The sequence below is a fragment of the Taudactylus pleione genome, unplaced genomic scaffold (assembly GCF_031769625.1).
Source record: "Taudactylus pleione unplaced genomic scaffold, aTauple2 ptg000099l, whole genome shotgun sequence".
Classification (NCBI taxonomy): domain Eukaryota; kingdom Metazoa; phylum Chordata; class Amphibia; order Anura; family Myobatrachidae; genus Taudactylus; species Taudactylus pleione.
Window position 1 is genome coordinate 656,795 of NW_028284501.1, and position 26,405 is coordinate 683,199.

A 26,405-nucleotide genomic window follows, 5' to 3' on the forward strand; every position below is an offset into this window, starting at 1 on the left:
CCAATCACCGAACTGGAGAAACCCCTAGACCTCAAGACGGCTGTCTCAAGAGCCACGCCGTCAAAGACAGCCAACCCAGATCCGGGTAAAGGCAGGGCCCTTGAGACAACAGGTCCCGACGCTGAGGAAAAGGTACGGAGCGTCGATGGAGAGGCACCTCAGATCGGAGTACCAAGGACGTCTGGGCCACGCCGGAGCCACCAGCACGAGCGTGCCGCCATCCTGCTTGAATTTCCGCAGAACCCGAGGAAGTAAGGATATCGGAGGAAACAGATACGCCAGGTGAAACGTCCATTTCACCGACAGAGCGTCTACCAGACAGGCGCCTGCGTCTCTTGTCCTTGACCCGTAAACGGGCAACTTGTGATTGTGACGGGAGGCCATCAAGTCCAGCTCCGGCAGCCCCCACCTGTCCACGAGTAGCTGAAACACCTCTGGGTGAAGCGACCATTCCCCGGGATGCACGTCGTGACGGCTGAGGAAGTCCGCCTCCCAATTGAGGACTCCGGGAATGAAGACTGCCGAGATCGCTGGAACGTGACACTCCGCCCAAGCAAGAATGCGAGACACCTCCGACATTGCTGCCCGACTGCGAGTTCCCCCTTGGTGGTTGATGTACGCCACCGTGGTGGCGTTGTCGGACTGCACCTGAACCGCCCTTCCGTGAAGAGCGGGGCCGGACGACTGCAGGGCCCTGTACACAGCCCGCAGTTCCAGGATGTTGATGGGGAGAAGTGCTTCTTCCGCGGACCAACGACCCTGAAGCGATAATGAGCCGGTCACTGCCCCCCAACCCCGAAGACTGGCATCCGTCGTGAGCAGGACCCAGTCCGGGATCCAAAAGGGGCGCCCCTCGACCAGATGCGCCGTCTGAAGCCGCCAAGCCAAAGACTGCCGAACCTCCGGGGACAACACCAGCATCTGAGAGCGGATCCGGTGAGGTAACCCGTTCCATTCCGATAGAATCAGCCCCTGCAGGGGCCGGGAATGGAACTGGGCAAATTCCACCATGTCGAATGTCGACACCATGGACCCCAGAACTCTCATAGCTGAATGGACCGACAGGCGGCAACTGCTCAGGCAACTGTGTATCCGCAGCTGCAGGGAGGAGACCTTCTCTGGAGTCAGGAAAATCCGTTGCTGACGAGAATCCAGCAGGGCTCCCAAATGAACCATCCGCTGTGATGGAATCAGGGAGGACTTCTTCCAGTTTATCAACCACCCGTGTGCTTGAAGACAAGCAATGGTCAGGTGGAGATGTCGAAGAAGCACCTCTGGGGAGCTCGCCAGCAGCAGAAGATCGTCCAGGTACGTAGACGTAGACCCTGACCCCGAAGGTGGGCAGCCATAACCGCCATCACCTTGGTGAACACCCTCGGAGCCGTGGAAAGGCCAAAAGGCAACGCCCGAAATTGGTAGTGATGGTTCAGGATAGCAAACCTCAGATACCACTGATGTGCCGGTGCTATGGGCACATGGAGATAGGCGTCCTGGATATCGAGGGAGACCATATAATCCCCGGGTTCCATCGCCAGAATGATGGAACGTAACGTTTCCATCCTGAACCTGGGAACTCTGAGGTATCTGTTCAGAGACTTCAAATTCAGGATAGGGCGATGAGAACCATTGGGTTTCTGTACCAGAAACAGAGTAGAATAGTACCCCGTCCCGCGCTGAGACTGTGGAACGGGAACAATGACCCCTGCTTGTAGCAAGGATTCTATAGCTACCTGAATCTGACCAGCTTTGGTCTTGTCCAGAGAAGGACGTACAGAAAAACTGGTGGGGCGGCCTGAACCGAAAAGACAGGGCGTACCCCTGAGAGACTACTTCTCGAACCCAGGCATCCGTGGTGGTATTGTGCCAAAACTGGGCGAATTGGAGAAGTCGGCCTCCCACTCTGGGGTCCCCCAGAGAGAGGCCCGTCCCATCAGGCAGCAGGCTTATCCTCCTGCTTGGAAGAAGGGCGCCGAGCACTCCATGCCTGCTTCTTGGGCTTGGGTGCGGCCTTGGTCGCCGAATGTCTCGGGAAGGACTGGCCCTTGGCGTTACCCTGAACCCGAAAGGACCGAAAGGCAGAGCTCCTCACTTTAGCCGGCGCAGAGGCCGAAGGGAGAAAAGCCGACTTGGACTTAGCCAAAGTATCCACTATTTTGTCCAAATCCGGACCAAATAGTAAATCACCATTAAAAGGCAAGGCCTCCAGACCCTTTTTTGAATCTGCATCAGCCCTCCAGGACCTCAGCCACAGGGAGCGCCGAGCAGACACCGCTGCAGCCGACACAAGTCTCCACCTTCCTGTCCGTGGGATCCTTCAAAGAGGTGATAGACGGCAATGGCAGCGTCGCGCTTTTGATCAAGTGGGTAACGTGGGAATCCACCGCCGGCGGAGTTTCCCATTTCCTGCAATGAGCTTCAGGAAAAGGATAGTTCGCCGCCAACCTCTTCTGTGGATGGAACCTCTTACTAGGTAATTGCCAGGCCGCCGCCATATGATCCGATAATTGATCAGACAGGGGGAACACAGTTGAAGTCACCTTGGCCTTTTTAAAATTAGGAAACTTCGACCTAGGAGCCGGCGCATCATCCTCAACATGTAGGATAGCCCGCACCGCCCTAACTAAGGCTGGAACATTAATGGAGGACTTAGCTTCCACCTCCTGCCCCATGACATCAGAGTCAGAGTCCTCATGGATTTCTCCATCATCTGAGGACACTTCCGAGTCCGACAACTGCGCAGCTAGTGAACTCACAACCGGACGTTTAGACACCCTTGGTGGCACATCACCTTGCAACATGGACTGAAACGCCGAGGATGAAGCCGCCAGACTCTGTACGGAGCTGGATAGAACATCCACCCAAGGCGGAGGAGCCGTCGGAGCAAAACTCTGCAAAGGCACTACAGACTGACGCGTCCCTGGGGAAGACTGCACATACACAGGCAGTCCCGAGTAAGGACCCACAGTCTGGGCCCCGGGGGGAGACCGCAACATTTGTGGAACCCCCGGGGAATGGGGGATGGTGGGCTGCGGCAATGCCCTAGAAGGGACCGCTGATGGGACCGATAACCGGTCCGCAATAGACGCCAGCACCTGTGAAAACATCGCCCAAGGAGGGTCCTGTGATACAGGGGGGTTGGAGGGGCCCGGTACCAGCTGGCACCGCCCGCACAGACCATCCTGAGATAAGTCCTCCCCATCAACTCCAGCAGCACAGCGTCTGCAGGAAAATAACACAGGAGCCACAGAGCGCTCAGTCTCCTCATCAGACATGATACCGTAAATCACAAGAAATAGGTATCACCAGAGGAATTACGGTTTTAACACCCGCGCACTCACCAGTATGCGACACAACAGCCCAGATATGGTACTGTGTAGCACACAACAGTATGTGACTGACCCCACAAATACGTGTTTTATATAAGTGAGGGTCTCAGAAAAACGCCCTTCCCCCACACACCTGCGGGCCGTAGGAGAAGGAAAGGGATAGTTATAAGCTGACAGCAAGGAGAATAAGTCACAGACAGGCAGCACCAGCAATAGTCACATACAATGCAGAAAAGTTAGTACTCACTGCACCTTCCGCTACAATCAACCGCCCAGATTCAGTGTCTGGGAGGGCTATAGCGCTGTGTACACTGTCCTTTAGCAGGGGAGAGATACACAGGGGGACCGGTCCACTTGATACCGCCTGGGAGTCTGCGATGTGCCAGTAAAGATGGCCGCCGGAGACCTCAGAGGAGGAGTGGCCGAGAGATAAGAGCAGCTCAGCGACGCCAGACTCCTAGCTGAGCTGAGGGGAGGAGCCGCTAGACAGGGAAGGCTGCCTCCCCTGGCTAGCAATTAACCCCCGGGTTGCCAGTCCCGCTACCAGCCTGATACCCTGGTGGTCTAGCGGACACGCGGGGTATTCCTCAATTGAGGGGGAGCCCGCCGCCGCCGCTAGCGCCTCCGGTCTGTCCCCAGAGACCGGAGGCTTCTGACTGCATGTAAAGTATCCGCGGGCCGCCGGGCTTACCTGATCCCCGTCGCGTCCGGCAGCAGTCAAGGAAGTCCCCAGAGCCCGGCTAGTACAAGCTCTGGGGTCCCGCCGCGATCCCCAGAGCTGTACTGGCGTCGCGGCGCCAGCGGGGAGAAGGAGCGGCAGCGTGGACGTCCTAAAGGACAGTCTGATGCTGCCGCTCTAAAAGTGTATAAAAAAGTAGAAAAAAAAATAAAAAATTTCTCTTTTAAAATAAAGCTTAGGGGCTGCTCCTGCAGCCCCACTGCGACAGGGTGACCCGACTCCGGCCGGGCACCAACTAAAACTGAGGTGCCTGTGGCCGGGGCGGGGTATAGAGGAGGACGGACCCAAGTGCATCCTGGGAGCAGCAAAGCTTTAACTGCGTGGTGCCCGTGGATCCAGATCCAGCTATACCCCAAGGTCAACCCTGTGGACCCCCTATGGACCCTGAAGTAGAAATCACCATTTTTATAAACCTTTTGTGTGGGGGAAACACTTGGACTGCTTTTAAATTGCTTCCAAGGTTGAAGCACCCAGGGAGGTGGGTGCTCCTCTGTGACGTTGATGTTGGACCTTTTTCTAGAGCTGTGTACTAATGTACTTTCTCCACAGACACTATGGGGTATATTCAATTACCCGCGGGACTTCTCCCGCGAGTAATTGTGCTCGAAAGTCCCGCGGCGCGGGGTAAAGCTATTCAATAAAATAGCCTTTTCCCCGCGCTGGTAAATGTGCTCTCGCTCGCGGGAACACACTGTTTCCGCGAGAAGTGCTGAAACAGTGTGTTATTCTGTCGCACGCGAGGCCGACAAGGGCGGCTTCCTGCAGCTGTTACCTCGCACCTACATGAGGTGCGAGGTAAAGCACGACAGCGGGGGACTCGCGCGTGGGGTCTCGTGGACCCCCGCGCGTGGAATCCCCATTAATTGACTCACCACCATCACGACAATTAGTCGGGGGGTAAACCCCGCGGCTGATTGTGTATACCCCAAAGTTTTGAAACTGCGATGGCAGAGGAATCCCTATCACAGTGCCCAGTGTTTCAAGGCTACGCTGCATGAGGGATCCTTCAACCATGGCTACCAGTCGAGGAAGCTGTCACAGACTTCCATTTACAGGTAATGTGGATGTTAACTTACCAGTTTACAGCTCCCGGTAAGTTAGAGTCTTCCATGGTCCGGCGGACTAATGTGCAGGTCTCCTTCCTACAAGAAGGATCACACCTGCAGTAGAGCCAGGTATATGCAGCACTCCTTCACTTATTCAGCACAGGAGTGTGTGATGCTAGCCAGCAGAGGCATGGCTCAGCACAGGTCTGTCAGCGCTAGGCCCTGTCTGGTTGTGAATCCTCGGTACAGGCTGCATTCTCCAGATCCTTAGAGGTAGACACCCTGATAGGGACGAAGGCTTCAGAATTATTTCAGTACCTTTAAACATAACAGCCCTCTGGTCTAAAGCACAGGTACTTAAAACAGACATCTCTTCTCATCAATTTAATATCGGATACGCACCCTAGCTGGGGGCCATATATTTAATGGTTTAGAACAGGGAGCTTGCTCTGTCCACTCCACACATTAACCTGGTATTGCAGTAGTAGCTTGTGGACCTCCTAGCGGAGGCTTTTGGATATCTAAGCACATTGCTTCAGTGTATCTGCTACCAGCAACGGATCAGTCACTGTGGCTTGTTAAATCTGCTATCCTAGGCAGCTGTATAGTTTTCCCAGAATTATCTAGTCCAGGGCGCATCCCTAGCTTTGCTTGGGCAACTACGGCTAGGGGCCATTGGACAGATGCCAGATAGGATCTCAGTTCAGGGACAAATGTTTTTGGGGCAGTCTGGCTACTACCTAGTTAATTAGGAGGTCACCTCTTAAGTGCGAACATCTGCCGTGGTGGCCAGGGCAGTCCTCTGGCCACGTTCCTGGTATGCTGCCATGGACTCCTTCAGTACTTAGAGGCTCAGCACAGCCCAGGTTAGAGTCCTATACGGGACTCATATATGCCTTAGTGAGTTTCACAAGCTATCGTCTAACCTCCATGGTTATTGTCCAGGTCCTTGCATCTAAAGGTGAAAGTTACTTTACCAGTCTCTTACTGGTCAGATACCGGACTACTTGTTCTAGCCCATCCTCATTCTCTGGGTAATAGCAGTGACTCCAGGATTCTCAGGTTTCTAATGGAGTCGTTATGTTCCATCATGGTTAGTACTTGGATGGGAAACCGCCTGGGAATACCAGGTGCTGTAGCTTCCTCGGGTATTCTGTGCAGTACAATAGTTTCCAGTTCCGGTATCTCTGTTACAGTAGGTTCTCAGCCCCTCCTGGTTTTCATGAGGATCAGGAGTGTCGGTATCCGATCTTTAGGTCTACATTGTCTAGATAGACAGTGTTTAGGTAGACAATGGAAGATAGACAGGCAATAGACAGACAGGGACTGAAGGTCGACAGGGTCTGAAGGTCGACACACTAAATGTCGACTGGTGACAAGGTCGACGGGTACTGAAGGGCGACAGGCAATAGGTCGACAGTGACTGATGGTCGACACAATAGGTCGACTGACTGAAGGTCGACAGGGTCAGATGGTCGACACACTAAAGGTCGACTGGTAACAAGGCCGACGGGTATGAAGGTAGACAGGCAGAAGGTTGACAGGGACTGAAGGTCGACCGGTCATTAGGTCGACACTCATAGTCGACACAATGGTCGACGCGGGCGACACGCAAATAGACATGGAAATGGTCGACACGCACCACCAAATAGTCGACATGAAATTGGTCGGCACATGTGGAGGTGAAAATAGTCACATGTCGACACTCATATAATCGCCATGCAAATGGTCGCCACTGGTCGACACTCAGTCGACATGCAAATGGTTGACATGTTTTTTTTTTTTTTTCCCTAATCTTTATTCCTAACCCTCCTCTTGGTGCCTAGCCCTAACTGCCGGGGTAAGTGCCTAACCCTAACCGTCGGGGTAAGTGCCTAACCCTAACCGTCGGGGTAAGTGCCTAACCCTGACACTAACCCTGAAAAAAAATGTGTTGACCATTTGACTGAGTGTCGACCTACTGCCCATATACCTTCATACCTGTCGACCTTGTTACTAGTCGACCCATCGGCACCCTAAGTCCCCCCCGGGAGCCCTAAACCTAAACCCCCCCGCGGCTGTCCGCAAGCAACACGCGGCATCCCTTCGATCGGTCTCCCGGCGTCGGTGAAATGAGCGGTGTCTGCATCTAGACTAGCCGGTCATTTCACCCTCACTGGGATATGACAGTCGGGAAGCCGGCTGTCGGTATAATGTCAGCCGGCTTCCCCATTGCATCCCATTTGGATGACTTTTACCTTGGAGGAGAGCTTTGCTGCATTCCAACGGTTGGGGGGTATACCTCCCTGCCATTAGACTAATGGTCTTCCGGTTACCGTTCCCTCCTTTCTGGCATCTCTACTGATTGTTCTTACAGGCAGTTCTTGGGCTCTGTAATCTATCCCTTTGACAGGACGGATTTACGGCAGTTTGCTTTGTTTCACTCCCTGCCTTTTCACAGGGAAATTTGGGCCCTATGACATAAATCCAGTCCGATTTTTGATTATGCATAGCTAAACTGTTGGGACCCAGAACAGGGGTCCTTCTGACCACCGATGCACACCTTCATGTGTGGAAGGCAGTAACCTGTCATTAGTCCTTTAGGATCGGTGGACACCTCAGGGGAGTTGTTACAGATTTTCATTCTGCTGTTCTGGTTGGTTTTCAGAGCTCTCTGTCTAGTTCTACACCTCCTCCCGCATCATCCGGTACTAGTCTGGCCTGGCAGCGTGATACCTGTTGCCCACATAAGCCATCAGGGTGGTGCTCTCAGTTGCGGTTCCATTAAGATGGTCAGCCGCTCCCCAGTTAGGTGGAGTATTATCTTATGGCTCTGTAAGAGGCCTTCCTTCCTACAGTTCACCTGGAGCAGAGGACTCCTAGGCTGCCAGGTCGTTCACTCAGGTGAGTGGGCTCTACATTCTGACGCTTTTTGGTGCCTTGTGATTGCTGGGGCCTGACAGACATCGAGATCATAGTGTCTCGCATAACAAGTAGTTACCAAGATACTGATCCGGCTCCAAAGTTCCTGGAGCACTCCAATTGGTAGCTCTGGCAGTACAGTGGAAGTTTCCACTGTTATTTAATTTTCATCCCGTTCATGCTTCACGGATCGCATTTGGAAGGAAGCATGGTGATCCTTGTGGCTTAACTTGGCCACGACGGCTGTAGTATGCAGCTCTTCTGCCTCTCAGTCGGCGCCTAATGAGTCTTCCTCGGAGGTTAGTTTTTTATCTCAGAGCCTGTGTTTTAATTGGATTCTGGCCCGCCTCGCTTTGCCAGCTTGGCTCGTCACCAGTCTTCAAAGCTAGGAGGGTTTTTTCCAGAGGGGTCAGTTGTACCCTACGGCACCTTTCTGGTCAGAATTCTTTCCGAATTAGAGGACCTATTGAGGAGTTGGGGTTCTTCCCCAGATCATTCCAGCTATCTTGAATCCTCTTTCTGTGAATTTGAGCCTTTGACCCTCTTCCTGGGGATACAAGTCTCAGACCTGTTATTTCTAACTACTGCTTTTGCGCCTACCAGAGGTTCGGATGTTCTCTTTTGTTAGGGCGTCCTCTGTGTGCAGTCACCGGTCGTTCTTACCAGGTGGCTCCATCTAACCTTTTCTTGGTTCATTGGACTCTTCGGTAGGCTCCCTTAGGAGTCCTTGATTGTGGTTGGTTTACTGGGACAGCGATCTTGCTTCTTGCCATTGCTTAGAGCAGTGGGTGTCGGTTTGAGCGCCGTGTCTTGATGCTCCCCCTATCTGATCTTATACTTAGATCAGACTGTTCTGCGGTATCGCTTGGGTCCCTCCCCCAGAGTTGTGTCTCGGTTCCTCTCATACCTGGGTTTTTGTGTTCCGGACTCTTCACTGGAAGACGTATCTAGGAATGTAGGCTTCTAGAAATTTTTTCCGTGAACAGACCTGGAGCTCAGTTCGGGGCTGGACGGTTTCTGAATAGATTATTCTGGTGGCCCCGCTAGCCTATCCGCCACACTCTGTGGCAGATCTCTTGCCCCTACTGTGGTAACTACTCATCCCGCAGCTTAGTGGGACCTTCTTGGGTGGCTTAACATGGCGTTTCTGCGGTACAACTTGTACGGCTGCCATGTGGTTATCTGCCCACACTTTTATTCGTTACTATGCAGTTATCACCTTCGCGTCTTTGGACGCTGTATTTGAGCACAAAGGGGATTCCCAGTGCAGCCCAGGAGTGTCCCCTCCCATTGTGGGAGCTTTAGGACAACCCATACTGATCCCTGTGACCCCTAGTGGAGGAAGAAGAAAGGAGAATTTATTGTGAACCTTGTTAAATCCTTTTCTTCAACTCCATAGGGGGCAGAGGGCGCCCACCCTGACGCACTTGGCTTGCAGCGTTTATTTCCTCTGATGCTGGTTCTTGGCGCACCATACTCTAATGTAGGTTCTGCGCATGTGCTGGTTTTCCTTCGCCCTCTTCTTCTCCTCGCTCCTGTCATTGGCTTGCTAACTTAAACTGGTTGCCATGTGGCTGGGGTATAGTGGAGAGGGAGCCAGTTGGCTGCAGGGAAGAAAATTAGTAACAGTTTGGTGCTGAGATTTTCCCTCTCCAGGCTATACCCAGAGTGATTCAACAAGGTAAGACCATAAATTCTCCTTTTAAAGTCAGACAGTCATTGACGCTGGTTGAGTGCAGAGTGCTACCTTCAGCACCTGAAAAGCCTTTTCTACCTCAGGATTCCACTTAGTCATTCCCCAGTGTTTTAAAATTCCAAAATGTTCATCTGATTTCTGTGTTTTCTTCCACATTTTTAAATTCATGTTACCAATTTTTTTTATTTATCCCCATTACAAAAGACAGCATCTGCATCCCATGTGATGGTGTAAATAGGTGATCAGAGAGCAGCTATGAGCCGGGGCAGTGCTCAGATGAAAGAGTATGAGCAGGCCCCCATGTCACTAGGTGACAAGATGCCCCACCACATCCTTGGGTCACATGTCTGCAATATCCCCCTGCTCAGGGAACATGGATGACCCTGGCCCCAAGTGAAAATATCATATGGAACAGAAAACAAAACTTAATATCTCCATTATGGTTAAAAGGTGCCTTGGACTTTGTCCTAATATTAAATACTCAAAAAGGCCTGTCTTAAGAAGAGTTTATGGAAAAAGCTTTTCTTTTACTCACTCAACCAATGCATGGGCAAGAGATTCTATATTTTCACGATCCAAATTGGTGGTAGGCTCGTCCAGGGCAAGTATTCCACAGTTCAAACAGAAAGTCTCTGCCAGCGCCAGACGAATAATGAGAGAGGCCAAAACCTGGGAAACATTAATCATACTTTTACATGGAAAAGAGAATATTTTTACTTATGTTAAATACATTTCTCTTACTCCATTGCAGGACACTACAATAATGGGGTAGAAGCTGGTCCAGAAGGTAGGCATTTCATTTGAATTGGCACAAGTTCCTCCCCTCCAATCAGGTAACCTCAGTTATACAAAATATCAGAGAACAGATTCTCACCTTTTCAGAATGTATAAACTTATTGCAGAATAAAATTAGCCCAAAAAGAAATCCCCAATAAGTATGCAGTTAATGGGTGATAACACAGAGTTAATGCATACGTCTGAACTTTTCACAGACTATGTGTTAACGCCCTTTAACTGCACTTAGTAGCCCATTTTAACACTTGTTAAAAAGAGGTTCGGGTAAAATAGGGAGTCTATTTAATAGCCTAAGGTGATAAAATCCGGGGCTACCTCCCTTTTCACCAGTTCAAAGTTATCGGGTCTAACTGAATTCCTCCCTTACAGTAGTAATACAAAAAAGCAGGACAAGAGTGTAAAAGGGTGGTAGTTTCTCTCATGGATTTAATGAAAGTGCACATTCCAAAGCTGCCCATACAACACCATTGACAACAAGCCTCTTTGGACGCAAATACATTAAAACAGTAAAAACTTGAATAAAATAACTGTTTAATCTAGCAATAGTTTGTTTAGCTGCTGGACAACCCCAATTCATTTAATTACGCTGACTATGAAGTACATGGACTTTACAGCTTCCTTACAGAGAAGTCACATGACGTTAGAAGTGCAAAGCCTTACAGGCAAATGGAAGACCATGTACCTTTTGCCCTGCACTGCAGCGCCCTCTCATGTCCAGTGCAGTATCTCCTCTTATCATCACTACCCTATAGTTGTATGATCTTCTTTTATCTGTAGCCGACACACTTTCATCAGCATCTGATCGGATCTCGATGTACTCAATGTCTGAAAAAGATCACACATTTCAGAATCAATACATCATTGATATTGTTTTTTTGTATGTTCATTTCACATTTTTATTTCTGTAAATTAGTATTTTGAATAATCATACAAATAATCAAAGAAATATTTATCAATTGATACAGCATAAAACATCACCTATATTCTTCTTATTGAAAACACGGATGTTGGAAACTGGTTAAATTCAACATAGAAAAATGTCATCAGTGTTATTATGATAAGTAGACTGTGCAGCGTATGTGAACATAACAGAAACCAGGCAACAAATACTCCAGGTTATGCTCATACACTATGTACCCTGCACAATCCTCTTATAGGGATCAAATGTGGCGGTAACTATTCCAATCACATTTTATTAGCAGAGTTTAAATCTGTAATAACTGTACCATATAAGAAATAACTTCAGTACAGATGTGTCCTCATACACCTGGTTGCCATGCGGTGGGAGAGTCCTGTGCGACTCAGCTTGTGCCAAGCATCTTCCGCCCTAAAATACGTCTTAGTCACAAACAGATGCGACAATGCTTCATAAGACTACACTGAGTAATTTGATATGTGACACTTGTACATCTGTGTGCGAGTGACTCAGTATACGAAGCACAACAGACCTTGGTGTGGAAAATGCAGCACTTCATATACAGATTCAGACTCAGTCACACATACGTATACAGTACAAGTGTTGCATAGCAAATTAATCAGAGCAGTCTCGAATAAAATGCATTTTCTGCCAAAGAAGACGGTCAGCCCAAGCCGAGTCGCCCAGGACCTGGTGCGCTGAGAAGGGCTGTTTAGCCTGACTGCTGCAATAGTGTATGAAGACACCTCTGTATAAGTTTTTACAAGTAATACTATATCTGGAGCTTGTGAGATATAGAGTATAAGTATACCCTTTTGCACTCCTACTCAGTGGTCTCTAGATTTAGCCCAGTAAGTGAAAGGTGCCTCACGTCTCCCATTAGACTGCACCTGGACTAGCAGCCTCAGAGAATGCCGCATCCATACTAGCTCAGTCCTGAGGATACCCTGAGAATGACGCATCCATACTAGCTCAGAGTCCTGAGGATGCCCTGAGAATGACGCATTCATACTAGCTCAGAGTCCTGAGGATGCCCCGAGAATGACGCATTCATACTAGCTCAGAGTCCTGAGGATACCCTGAGAATGACGCATCAATACTAGCTCAGAGTCCTGAGGATGCCCTGAGAATGACGCATTCATACTAGCTCAGAGTCCTGAAGATGCACTGAGAATGACGCATTCATACTAGCTCAGAGTCCTGAAGATGCACTGAGAATGACGCATCCATACTAGCTCAGAGTCCTGAAGATGCCCTGAGAATGACGCATTCATACTAGCTCAGAGTCCTGAAGATGCACTGAGAATGACGCATTCATATTAGCTCAGAGTCCTGAAGATGCACTGAGAATGACGCATTCATATTAGCTCAGAGTCCTGAGGATGCCCTGAGAAGCTGGGCACAGTGAGAGAAACCTGGAATCATCACCAGGTTATTTTCCCATTCACCCAATTTCGTTGCCATGTACCGAACATTAATATAGAAAAGTTTTATTGGCACGAACAAAAAGGAGTATAAGGTGAAGTACTGTACCTTGTCCTCGGTATGTGCTGCGCCAAAGATCACGAATAATTTTATTGATCTCTTCCATTTTCATGCTGTGGAACTTCATTATAGCTCTATAAAAATAAATACGGTTCAGTGTGATTAAATCAATAAATTAGTTGCCCCAAATCCTACATTACTGTATGCACCATTTATTTATTAAACACACATTATCAATGTAATGTCTGGTCTAGTTGGAACAAAATACTGCAGGTGTATTTATTAAATGTGGCTGCTAATAATTTAATGTCACTGATTGCTTAAGGGTGGTTTATTTATTGCTATTAGTTTAGTGTTGGGGCGAGGGAGGCTTAGAATGTTCAGTCGGAGAGTCCCATCTAGAATGATGGCCCTGGAAATATCCAATAAAGCACTAACAATCAAAGTGCTCTCAGAAGGCATTCCAGAGACATGCAAGGGAGCTATATATGGGAATTCTACATACGTAGAACACATACACATGAAAATGGGGATTTGGGAGACAAAGGAAAAGATTAGTAATGCAAACTGATTTACACTCACAGATCAATACACATATACTGTATAGCAGGGGCACAAATCAGAACAATGGTGATCATCTATGTTGAGACACCGTATAGAATTATAGAATAGATTATGCCATATTTCCTTTGACATGCATCCACTACCAAGGCTTCTTCTGGATGAGGTGCAGGATCCCTGGTGAGGCTGTGAGCATGGCTGGACCGTCCTGAGTAAATACCTCTTACACAGTTTGCCTCACCCTTCACTTACATTTTTTTTTTCTAATAATGCGTTTTGAAGCTTGTGCCTGGTTTGCACAAATATTTGTCCTGCACCTTTATATGAAAGTCATAAATCTAACTTAAAAAATCCAAAAGAAAACCCCTATTAGAGCTTTGTATGAGAGGTGAAATTTATATAGCTTTAGAACACTTATGCTGGGCATACACGGCCAGATAAAATGCATGTCAGACCGACAGACATTTTATCTGGCCGGCTGCCAGCCGCAGATGTCGCCGGCATACACTATAAGATTTCTCTCACAGTGTATTCGGCAGACATCCACGCTCCACCCCCGGGGGAGGAGACACAGGAAATGTCTGTCTGTTGGCCGCGGCTGGGCATACACTGCCCGATGCGGCCGACAGTTTACCAGGAAATATCGCATCGGACGGGCATGCTGGACAATCCGGCATGCCCGACCGAGCAATATTTAACCCTCGGTCGCCCCCCCCCCCCCCACGCTACAATTATCGGCGGATCGCCCCGATAATTGTAGCGTGTATGGCCAGCATTAGTAAATTGATGTCATATGCAGGATTGTCTCCTGTCTAAGAGTTTTTAGATTCATAAATCTAACTTGTTTACAATAATGTAAGGATTTATAATTCTGAAGATGTTCATAGGGCAAACACAGACTTATGGCACATGATATAGTAAGCAGAGAGGTTTAGGAATACCTCTATAATCTCTGTTTTTCCTATGATATCCTTCCCCTCTGCCATCACATGACGTTGAAATCCGTGAGTCTGTCTGGAAACAATACAGATTTCCCTTAAGACTTGGAAATAGTGTTGGAAATATGGAGCAAAATAGCAGGAGTAGGTAGATGGAATGGATGGTGGATTTGACAGCTTTAAGGTATGTATGGTAATGGAGCGTACACACGGTCAGATTTGTCAGACTTGTCAGATGAACGACTGAACGATTAAACGATTTAAACGATTTGGACGATTTGACCAAAGTTTTGAACGATTTGAACGATTGAACGATTTTTGACTGCATTAAATGAATGGAATCGTCCAAGTCTGACTGCAAACCCATCAGATGTCAGATATCGTTATCTGACAAACGGGAACGCGCATCGTTGATCGTCCATCGTTCAGGCATGTCAGATATGAACGATTTTCCATCAGATATGAACGACTGAACGATTTTTAAATCGTTATCGTCCATATCTGAAGAAAAAATCTGATCGTGTGTATGCACCATTAGTCTAACTAGGGGAACTGGCCCACTAATTGATTTAACTGTACTGCAGCATGATGTGCAATTGCACATGTTTGCCAGAGTTGGCCTACTTGTAAAGCACTGTATGGTGTAGTAAAGCAAGTTGCATAGTTACATATGGGTTCTTATTTTGAAAGCAGAGAATCTGCAGCTAACTGACTGATGTGCATGTACCTTAAAAGAGAAATGTTAAGGACTCTGGAAATGAACAGAAGACATGTTGACCAGGAACGTTTAGTGGCTGTACTAAATAAATATACAGATGTGTCCTTACACATCTTTGCTGCAGTCGCGCCAAAAAGCCACTCTCAGCGTGACACGTCGAACATCTTTTATGAGGTTTTTGCAATGCGATGAGACTATGATGCAAGAGCAGACTGCTATTAATTTGATATACGATACTTGAATATGTGTGTGCGACAGAGTCCCGGAATCTGTATTCAATTTAGCGGCTGCAGCTTTTTTCATTCAAAGCTCCGTTGTGGTTCATATTCAAACTCAGGTGCACACAGATAATGTGTGTTGCATATCAAATTAATCAGCACAGTCTGTTGGTGCATCCTATTCACATCGCATTGAGAGACTTAAGGTGCCCATCCACTAGCAGACATGAAAACGACTGCACGATTACAACATTGTAATCGTGCAGTAGTTTGTCAGTCTGTGATGAGCCTGCACTGAACGAGCAGTCGTGCAGTGCAGGCTCATCAATCATCTGTAAACATGCGCAACCTGACGTTATCATCAGGTTGACCATCATGATAGATGTCTAAACGACCAGCGGGTACGAGCATCGCTGGTCGTTTAAGACATTTTTGCAAACGATTTGCAAACGATTGAATCATCGTTATCGTTCAATCGCTCAACTTAATCGTCTAGTGGACGGGCACCTTCAGTCACATTTTCTGCAAAAAAAAAAAAAGACCGGAGTAGCACAGGACCTGGCGGCTAACTCACGCCATGCAATACACACTGTGTGGGGTATTGAGGCTAGATGAGGACATCTGTAAACTACATAAGCAATGACTTAAAGCAAGGAGGAGCCAGTTATCAATAAAAGTTGACCATAGGCATATTTAATGGCAAATATGACACTTGGTATTGATCCACAGCATACAGTGCCAAGTGTAGTGAGCTATGCAAAAGTTTCCTATGTGTATATTCTATTATTACTATGAATTCACCCAGTCATAAGGAGGTTGATGCAGAGTTGTTTTACAACTGAAAAAATTAAAGTTATGGTAAAACTTAGCTTGGTTAACTCTCTTTCTTTAAAGTGCACAGGGTCCACAGGGGGACATTGGGGTATAGGTGGGACCTGGAGGACCGGACACCAACAGCAAAGCTTTTCAATCCCAGGATGCTCCGGTCCTTCCCCCTATACCCCACCCACAGCCTGAGGGCACTTCAGTTTTGTTAACAAGCCCAAGGCAGGAGCAGGATAGGAGAGAAGACAGACTGGTACACTGAGGAATCACACTTTCACACAGAGAAGGAAACAAGTGACCAGGAAAAAAAAACCCATATAAGCTAGGAGCGTCAGGGCGGGTGCCCTGTGGACCCCATGGACTTCGAAGAAAGAGTTAAAAGGTAAGGTTTTACTATAACTCTCCTTTTCTTTTCAGGGTCCATAGGGCTCCACAGGGAGACATTGGGGATGTCCCAAAGCAGTTGTTCAAGGGCAGGAACCCTACACCCGAAGGAAGCATCCTGAGAGGCAAATGTATCAAAGGCAGAAACCTAAGAAAGGTGTGTACCGAAGACCAGTTGGCCGCCCTGCATAGCTGTTCAGCTGAGGCGCCACGTCGGGCTTCCCATGTGGGACCCACAGAGCGAGTACAATGAGCAGAGACTGTAGTCGGCACAAGAAGGCCCATCTGCGTGTAAGCCTGTGAGGTAGTCATGCGAATCCATCTGGCCATAGCCCGTTTGTTAGCTGGCCATCCCTTCTTGTGGAATCCATGTAGGACAAAGAGGGAGTCCGATTTCCGGATGGAAGCAGTACAGTCGACGTAGATCTTTAGAGCACGGACCACATCCAAAGAGGCCTCACCTGCCGAGAGGTCTGGTGAATTAAAGGCCGGAACCACAATTTCCTCACTCAAGTGGAAGCAAGAAACCACCATGGGAAGGAAGCCTGGGCGTGTTCCAAGAACAGTCCTGTCCTGATGAAATATCAAAAAGGGGGAGCGACATAAAAGCGCCCCTAAATCCGATACGTTACGAGCAGATGCTATAGCCAGAAGAAACAGTCTTCGCAGTGAGCCATTTAACATCCAATGATTCCAGGGGTTCGAATGGAGGTTCCTGAAGTGCTTGGAGCACCACTGACAAATCCCATGCAGCCACAGGAGGGACAAGGGAGGTTGTATTCGTAGAACACCCTGCATGAAGGTGTGAACATCCGGTCTAGGAGCAATTCTGCGCTGAAACCAGATAGCAGAGAACTGCACTAATGTCTTTCAGATATGCTAGGCGGAGGCCTAGATCCAATCCAGCTTGAAGAAAGGCAAGAATTCTAGAAACCTTAAAGACCTGAGGGTCATAGTTTCTTGGAGCACACCATTGGAAATATGTATGCCATATTCTGTGGTAAATCCTGGCTGAGGCTAGTTTATGTGCTTTTAGTATGGTTGGGTCCACAGAACTGGATAAACTCGTAGCTGTTAGAAGGGATATCTCATGAGCCAAGCCCTTAAAGACAGATGGGCTAGGTTCGGATGTAGACACGGACCCTGAGACAACAGGTCTACTCGTAGAGGAAGGTGAAGAGGAATGTCTATGGAGAGCCTTTGAAGATCGGAGTACTAGTGACGTCTTGGCCAGACCGGAGCTATTAACATGACTGCCTCCCTCCTGTCTAAACTTTCAAAGCACTCGAGGATGCAGGGATATTGGAGGGATGAGATATGCTAAATGGAAGTTCCATTTCACCGACAATACGTCTATGAAGGCCATGTTGGGGTCCTTTGTTCTGGCTCCATAAATTGGAAGTTTGTTGTTGTGTCTGGAGGCCATGAGATCCACCTCCGGAAGACTCCATTTGTCCACTAGAAGCTGAAAAAATTCTGGATGTAGAGACCATTCACCTGTATGCACGTCGTGACGGCGGAGGAAATCCGCCTGCCAATTGAGAATCCCCGGGATGAACACTGCGGAGATGGCTGGGATACTGCGCTCGGCCCATATGAGAATACAGAACACTTCTGTCATTGCCGACTGACTTCGAGTGCCCCCTTGGTGATTGAGATAGGCCACAGCCGTGGTGTTGTCGGACTGTACTTGTACTGGCCTGTTTTTCTGAATATTCTGAGAGAGAGTGAGAGCTCTGTAGATGGCTCGAAGTTCCAGGATGTTGATTGGCAACACTGCCTTGACTGGTGACAATCGGCCCTGGAAGGAGTGCTGGACGGTTACTGCGCCCCACCCTCAAAGGCTTGCGTCTGTGGTGAGGAGAGCCCAGTCCAGGATCCAAAAGGGATGACCCTGGTTCAAATGGGAAGTCTGTAGCCACCAGGCTAGGGACAGGCAAACTTCTGGGAAGAGGCTCATCGTTTGGGATTTGAGCAGATGGGGTAGCCCATTCCACCTGGAGAGGATCAAGTTTTGGAGGGGCCTGGAGTGAAACTGGGCGAACTCCACCATCCCGAGGCCTGCAATCTGCGTTAGTCTGTCTTGTAGTGCTGAAATCTTGTCCGCTGTTGGGAAGATTCTATGAACTCGAGAGTCCAGGGAAGATGTTTCCCAGTTGATCAGGCAACCGTGAATTTGTAGAAAAGCAATGGTTACCTGCAGATGGTTGTGAAGAGTCTCTGGGGAGCTTGCCAACAGCAAGAGATGGGAGCAGTCTGATCCCTTGACGACGAAGAGAGGCTGCCATAACTGCCATGATCTTGGTAAAGACCCGAGGGGCAGTTGAGAGGACAAATGACAAAGTCTGGAATTGGTAATGTCGCTGCAGTGTAGCAAACCGAAGATATTGTTGATGAGAAGGCGCTATAGGTACATGCAGGTAAGCATCCTGAATGTCTAGGGATACCATAAAATCTCCAGGCTCCATAGCTAGGATAATATAACTAAGGGTTTCCAAACGAAACTTGGGCACGCTGATAAACTTGTTCAGAGACTTGAGGTTGAGGATAGGCCGATGAGATCCATTGGCCTTCTGAACTAAGAAAAGGGTAGAATAATAGCCCTTGCCCCGTTGTGAGGAAAGGACCCGAATTATTACTCCTAAATTCAGTAAGGACTGTATGGCTTTTTGGAGCAGCAGGGCCTTGGTTGAGTCCGATGGAGGTCCTGTGCAAAAGAACTGTTGGGGGGGGGGGGGTCGCCTCAGGGAGGATACCACTTCTCTTACCCAGGCATTTGATGTGGTTTAATGCCAAATTTGGGTGACTTTAAGAAGTCAGCCTCCCACCCTGGAGGGGTGAGGCCCGCCCGGTCAGGCTTGTCCTCAGACTTAGCAGGTGGATGTCTAGTAGCCCAGGCTTGTTTGGCCCTAGGCTTGGAGGCCTTGGCTGATGTCTGCTGCCGTGGAAAGGACTGACCCTTGGCTTTGCCTCGAGGGCAAAACGACACCGCCTGCGGCTTTGTATTATATGCAGAGGAAAGGAATGCAGTCTTGTTAGTCGCCAAAGTACACAATTTTATCCAATTCTGGACCAAATAGGATGTCTCCTGCATAAGGCAAAAACTCTAGAACCCGTTTTGATTCTGAATCTGCTTTCCAGGAACGTACCCAAAAAAATACGGCGGGCCACTATCGAAGTGGCAGATATCCTGGAAGCCAGAAGAGCTGTAACTATAGCTGCTTCAAGTAGGATGCTGCATCTCTAATGCAAGATATGTAGGACAGCTGTTCCCTCAAAGTATCAGGGGGAAAAGTCTCTTCTAGGACTTCTGCCCAACTCTCAAAGGATTTTGCCACCCAGGCCGTAGCCCTAGCAGGACGAGTAATAGCTCCTGTAAGAGAGTATATAGATTTATGACAAGCTTCTATAAGTCTATCTGTGGTCTCCTTGAAGGAGGTTGCAGTATGAGTGGGCAAGGTGGCATTTTTAACCAGACGTGTTACATGAGAATCCACCGTTGGGGGAACTTCCCATTTAGTACCATCAGTAGCTGGAAGCGTGTAAAAGGAACTGAACCATTTTGGAATTTGAAACCTTTTACCAGGCATAATCCATGCTTCATTCATGTGATTAGATTGCTGGTCAGAGTGAGGAAACTCTGGTAAAACAACCTTCTGTCACTTAAAAAGTGCGTGTTTTTTTCTTAGGAGCAGGTTCATCCTCTTCTATTTGTAGAATAGTTTTAACAGCACTCACAAGAACAGGTATAATTTAGTTTAGAGGGTGGCTCCTCTTCTTCCAAGATGGAGTCAGAGTGAGAGAGATCAGAGTCTTCTGCCTCCCCAGATGATATCTCAGAATCCGATAACTGTGTGGATTGGGAAGATATCCTAGTACGTTTAGTAGGTAAAGGCTTTTCCTTTTGCAGCATTTGCTGAAAAACCGTAGAGGTATTAGCCAAACTCTGTACTGAGGTAGAGGTCTATCCATGGGGAGACAAAGGATTTGCAGGGGGTACCTGCTGCGGCCATCCCATAGGGGCAGCTACCACGGGGACTGCTACTTGGTCCACAAGTTTTGCCAGCATTTGTGAAAAGGCAGCCCAGGGTGGGTCCTGAAGGAGAGACACTGGGCTGATGGGCCTGGGGTTGTGTAACAAATAATACAGAGACCATCCTGAATGAGGTCCTCTGTGGCTAAACCCGCAGAGCAGGACTTACAAGGTATCAGAGTAAGAGGAGCAGTATCGGGCTGCTTGTAATTCTTTCCTCTGCCAGCCATAGCCATAAGAATAAAATACACAGTATGATACAATGAACACCTTGCAGTATGTGTAATATGGCACAATGTATTCTGCAACTGCGCTATATATGGCACAGTAGTGTGCAACCGCGCTATATAGTATGTGATAGTCCTCACACTTAAATAGCAGATGTGAGGTACAATGGAATCCCCTATACCTTAGTATGTCAGGGTATAGTAGAAAAAAGAAACAGGTATAAGCCAACAGTATAGAAAATAGAGATTAGCACTAGTACAAGTCACATACAAACGCAGAAAAAAAAAAGTCTGCAATGGGCACTAAAATCAACTACACAGACCAAAGTGGCTAGTAAGAAATAGCGCTGTATAACCTGGCCCAAGGGAGAGGTATACAGGGAGACTGGGCCCAGCATTTCCCAGAGACCCGCTTGCCTAAAACGGCTGCCACGCGTCTCTGAGGGGGAGGGAAGAGCAGCTCAGGGATCACCAAGACCGCAGTGGAAAGGCGTTCTGAGCTACGGGGAGGGGCTGCAGGGAGAGCGCCTTATCCCCTGGTCTTTATAATATGCCTATGCCTCTGCGCCAGTATCATTATGCCCCTGGTGGTCTAGTGCAGTAGTGGGCGAGCTAGTGTCCACATCGGCGCCTCCGGTCTGTCTCCTGAGACCGGAGGCAAGACTGCACTAAGACGCGGGTCTCCGCGAACGGGGTTCCGCCTTACCTGTCCCCTGGATCCCGGGCTGCAGTTTGGGGTCCGGGGAGCCTGCTAGCTAGACCCCCTCGGAGCCCCGCCAGGAGTACCTAGCACAGGCTTGGTGTCAAGGCGCCGCGGAGGGGTGATGGGGCGGCAGCACAGACATCCAGAGGACAGTCTGGTGCTGCTCGCCCGTTTGGTAAAAAATGAAAAGTAAATTAAATCATAAAATTAAAGCTTGGGCTGCTTAATGCAGCCCTGTTATAATGGTGGTCCAGCTCCTGTCGGACACCAACGAAGCTGAAGTACCCTCAGGCTGTGGGCTGGGTATAGAGGGAAGGACCAGAACTTCCTGGCATTGAGAAGCTTTGCTGTTGGTGTCCGGTCCTCCAGGTCCCACCTACACCCCAATGTGGAGCCCTATGGACCCTGAAGAAGAAAATTGTATTTCCACCCATATGTAAAGCCAGATATGAAAAAGGTTGAAAATCACTGCCCAAGGAGCTCCCAACCCTCACTTGGAAGTGCCTACCCTCAGGCATTGCGCCTCCACCCTGAGTGAATCTAATATTGACAGGCATCAAGTGGAGTAGCATTCTCAACTCCTCAAAAAGTATTTTGGGGCTTGGGTGTGCGTTCATAGCCAAGCGCCTCACTCCATATACAGTGTATGCAGTCATATGCAAGAAGCTGCTGGCTGCTTGTTCTTCATATCAGCAGCTGGTGCTCCTTGTAGGTGCGCCATGGCAGGAGCTTCTGGAACCCCCCATCCAGCTAGGGAATAGCACGATGACTGACTAACAGGTTGGTTCCTTAATCAGAACCAGCCACTTCACTGTCAGCCACGCAAATAGAGCGAGGAGGAACGGATGGAACACCCCCTAACAATCTGTAGCCACCCCTTTCTCCCCCACTGCCAGCTTGTGTCATGTGCTCCTACTACGGGTTGGGATGAGAAAGACTGCCATGATGCTCGTACAGATGTTTCCACATACATCTAGCCTCCTTGCGCGTTAAACAGTCCTTCTAGTCGCACCATGTCGTGGCATAACTTGACAGCACTAGGCGTCTTTTCATGCAACTTTTCCCCTTAAAATGCGTCGCACAAAATGACGCTTGACGCTACCAAGTTACACGTCCCTCACACGCTTTGTGTAACGCAACTTGTAGCGCATGGAGGATAGATTTGTGGACACATCTGTAGCAGTTATTGAGGGCGATTCAATTCAGTGCAATGTTGAATAGTTTCAGGAAGGAGTTGTTAAGTCCGACCAGAATGCTGGTTACGACGCTTTAAGATGGGTGTTTAGTCGCGCTAACTGACATTCTCTGAGTAAAGTGCTGGCCACAAAGCTGTTAGCGCTGCGCTAAGCTGGAAAACAGCATTGCGGGCGGCACGTAAATTGGATTTCTGCTCGCACTTCAGGAGGCTGCGAGCAGAAATCCTGTAGTTGGACTTAACAGTGTGGTCAAACTTCTTCACAGGGCTATTCAGCATCGTGCTGAATTGAATCGCCCCCATTAGCTAGTGTTGCCCACACAGAGACTGACTCCTAAATCATCTGCTCTATACAGCAGCAGTTTCTGAACCCTCTGGGTATATAAAAGCTAATTTGGAGTCTTAACTTCCTCACTAAATAACGTAGTATCTCTTTGCTAGCAGTGTGTGGTTTGGACATAAAGAAATGTCCTCATACATCTAGCCTCAATACGCCAAGCAGTGTGACTTGCCTGGCATGAGTCGCCAGGTCCCGTGCAACTCTGCTAAAGTCGGGCATCTTTTTTTGCCGACAATGCGATGCAAGCAGGACGCAGCAATAGACTGTGCGGATTAATCTGATATGCGACACTTGTGTATCTGTGTGTACCCGAGGCTGTATATGAAGCACAATGCAGCTTGGAATGAAAACTGCGGCTGCTACATTGTAGCACTGTATACAGATTCAGGGACACACATATACATAAGTGTCACCTATCAAATTAATCAGCACAGTTGCTGGTGCGTCCTAGTCACATAGCGACAGACGTATTTTCGGAAAAAAAAAAAGGCGCAAAGTAGACACCCGGCGCTAGCAGAGTCTCACGGGACCTGGCTTGTCGAGGGGGGATTTTTGGCATGACTGCAGCATAGGTGTGTAAGAACACATCTGTAGTCGGCTGCAGAGTTAAGGTTTTATCAATTAATTTTAAGAACAATTGTGGTTAGGTGATTGGCAGTTATGTATACATGTTGACACCATTGCAAATTAAACATTTGTAATGGTGGGGGCAGTGGTGGATCCAGGGGGGGGTGATTGGAGCGATCGCCCCCCGTATCACAGACCGTCCGTATCATGCACTGAGCTGAGCAGTCTGTGTTCAGCCTGTGCTGTGATCGGAGCCTGTGTAATGCGCGGAGAACATTACACAGCATTGGCTGAACACAGACAGCTCAGCGCACGATGCGGACTGTACGGTAGCCGGAGGCTGGAGTTCTCCCCTGAACTCCAGCTTCTGGCTCTCCCCACGGGCACTATGGGAGAGACGTCATGACATCTCTCCCATAGCTCCGAGGAGCAGCTTGGCAGACCAGAGGGCGGAGGACGCAGGAGCGGGTTCAAGGTAAATTGTGTGTGTGTGTGTGTGTGTGTGTGTCAGCGGCTATAAGGGCACTACAGGGGGCATTTCTATAAGGGCACTACAGGGGGGCATTTCTATAAGGGCACTACAGGGGGGCATTTCTATAAGGGCACTACAGGGGGGCATTTCTATAAGGGCACTACAGGGGGGCATTTCTATAAGGGCACTACAGGGGGGCATTTCTATAAGGGCACTACAGGGGGGCATTACTATAAGGGCACTACAGGGGGGCATTACTATAAGGGCACTACAGGGAGCATTACTATAAGGGCACTACAGGGAGCATTACTATAAGGGCACTACAGGGGGGCATTACTATAAGGGCACTACAGGGGGGCATTACTATAAGGGCACTACAGGGGGGCATTACTATAAGGGCACTACAGGGGGGCATTACGATAAGGGCACTACAGGGGGGCATTACGATAAGGGCACTACAGGGGGCTTTACTATAAGGGCACTACAGGGGGCATTACTATAAGGGCACTACAGGGGGGCATTACTATAAGGGCACTACAGGGGGCTATTACTATAAGGGCACTACAGGGGCTATTACTATGAGGGCACTACAGGGGCTATTACTATAAGGGCACTACAGGGGCTATTACTATAAGGGCACTACAGGGGGTATTACTATAAGGGCACTACAGGGGGGCACTACAGGGGGCTTTACTATAAGGGCACTACAGGGGGCATTACTATAAGGGCACTACAGGGGGCATTACTATAAGGGCACTACAGGGGGGCATTACTATAAGGGCACTACAGGGGCTATTACTATAAGGGCACTACAGGGGCTATTACTATAAGGGCACTACAGGGGCTATTACTATAAGGGCACTACAGGGGCTATTACTATAAGGGCACTACAGGGGGCATTACTGTAAGGGCACTACAGGGGGGCACTACAGGGGGCTTTACTATAAGGGCACTACAGGGGGCATTACTATAGTAGTAGTAGTGGTAAAGGCGACTCCAGCAACCACCTACAGTAGGTTTGCCTATTGGTTGCATTGGCCTATTAACTACTTCCACCTAAATATTAGGGAATATGGCTTAAAGCACTATTAGGTAACCATCAGGGGACCTGATAAGGAGGCCATACAACCATCAAAAGGGCCATATCTTAGTTTTAGTCTCAGTAGTAAGTTAAATATATTTAACCAATGAAATACACACTTCTCTGTAATAACATATCAGCAGGTCTTTTAAACAATCATTGAAAGTTATAACAAACAAATAGGAGAAAAAAGTAGAAACAAGCTGGGGGCCGCAAGTGAGGAGTTGGATTGCTGCATGCGACCCCAGGGCAGCCTGATGCCCATCACTTGCTTAAAGTGCCCAACCAATTAAATAACATGAAAGTGATGTGAAATTAAACTTGTGATCGTAATACATCACAATTAATATTTTCTGACCCAAAATATGAACAGTGGAAATACAGAAGAGTTCTGAGTATCAACATAATTATATCACATAAGTAATTTCCTATAATGATAAGCATCACTTAAGGAATTTCCTTCCCTTGCATTGAGATCCAATGAGTTAATTACAAGTCAGAGCAATATAAGACTAGGAAACCATTGCAGTTATCTATCATCAAGGGTGAACCACTTGTCTATAAACTGTAATATGACGAAAAACAAGAGTTGATAAGTCTAAAAATAGCTACTGTGTCAGTGTCAACATACATGGAAATACAAGCAAGTTAGAATCAGAAGAAAAACCTTATCTACCAAACAATGTACTAGATGCTGTGTAGGATACTTTCTGTAAACTAAAACAAATAATTAAAAGTATATCTTAATATATACAGTCAGGTGCATAAATATTGGGACAGAATTTTCATATTTTGGCCTCTATTCACCACCACAAAGGCTTTGAAATGAAACAAACAAGATGTGCTTTACCTGCAGACTTTCAGATTTAATTTGAGGGTAATTACATCCAAATCAGGTGAACGGTGTAGGAATTACAACGGTTTCTATATGTGCCTCCCACTTTTTGTTGTAATTCCTACACCGTTCACCTGATTTGGATGTAATTACCCTCAAATTAAATCTGAAAGTCTGCAGGTAAAGCACATCTTGTTTGTTTCATTTCAAAGCCTTTGTGGTGGTGAATAGAGGCCAAAATATGAAAATTCTGTCAATGTCCCAATATTTATGCACCTGACTGCATGCAGATGTTGTAATTAGATAGAATATTGAAAACCTGCGCAGGGATTTCAAATCACTCCTTATTACATGAGAGTACAGTCTAGAGGTTTGTATCATACAATAAAAGGAGTCTGAAGGTA

At 48.1% G+C, this 26,405-nt stretch overlaps 1 protein-coding gene across 1 annotated transcript in view; it reads right to left on the reverse strand.

The window, feature by feature from the left end:
* Nucleotides 1-26,405, reverse strand: part of RAD50 (RAD50 double strand break repair protein) — a 157,030-nt gene that overhangs the window by 4,003 nt on the left and 126,622 nt on the right. Inside the window, exons 23-25 of the mRNA XM_088470381.1 lie at nt 12,953-13,038; nt 11,186-11,328; nt 10,244-10,377 (exon numbers count right to left, since the gene is read on the reverse strand). Of these exons, the coding sequence (XP_088326507.1) occupies nt 10,244-10,377; nt 11,186-11,328; nt 12,953-13,038 (363 nt within the window). The remainder of the gene's footprint in view (nt 1-10,243; nt 10,378-11,185; nt 11,329-12,952; nt 13,039-26,405) is intronic.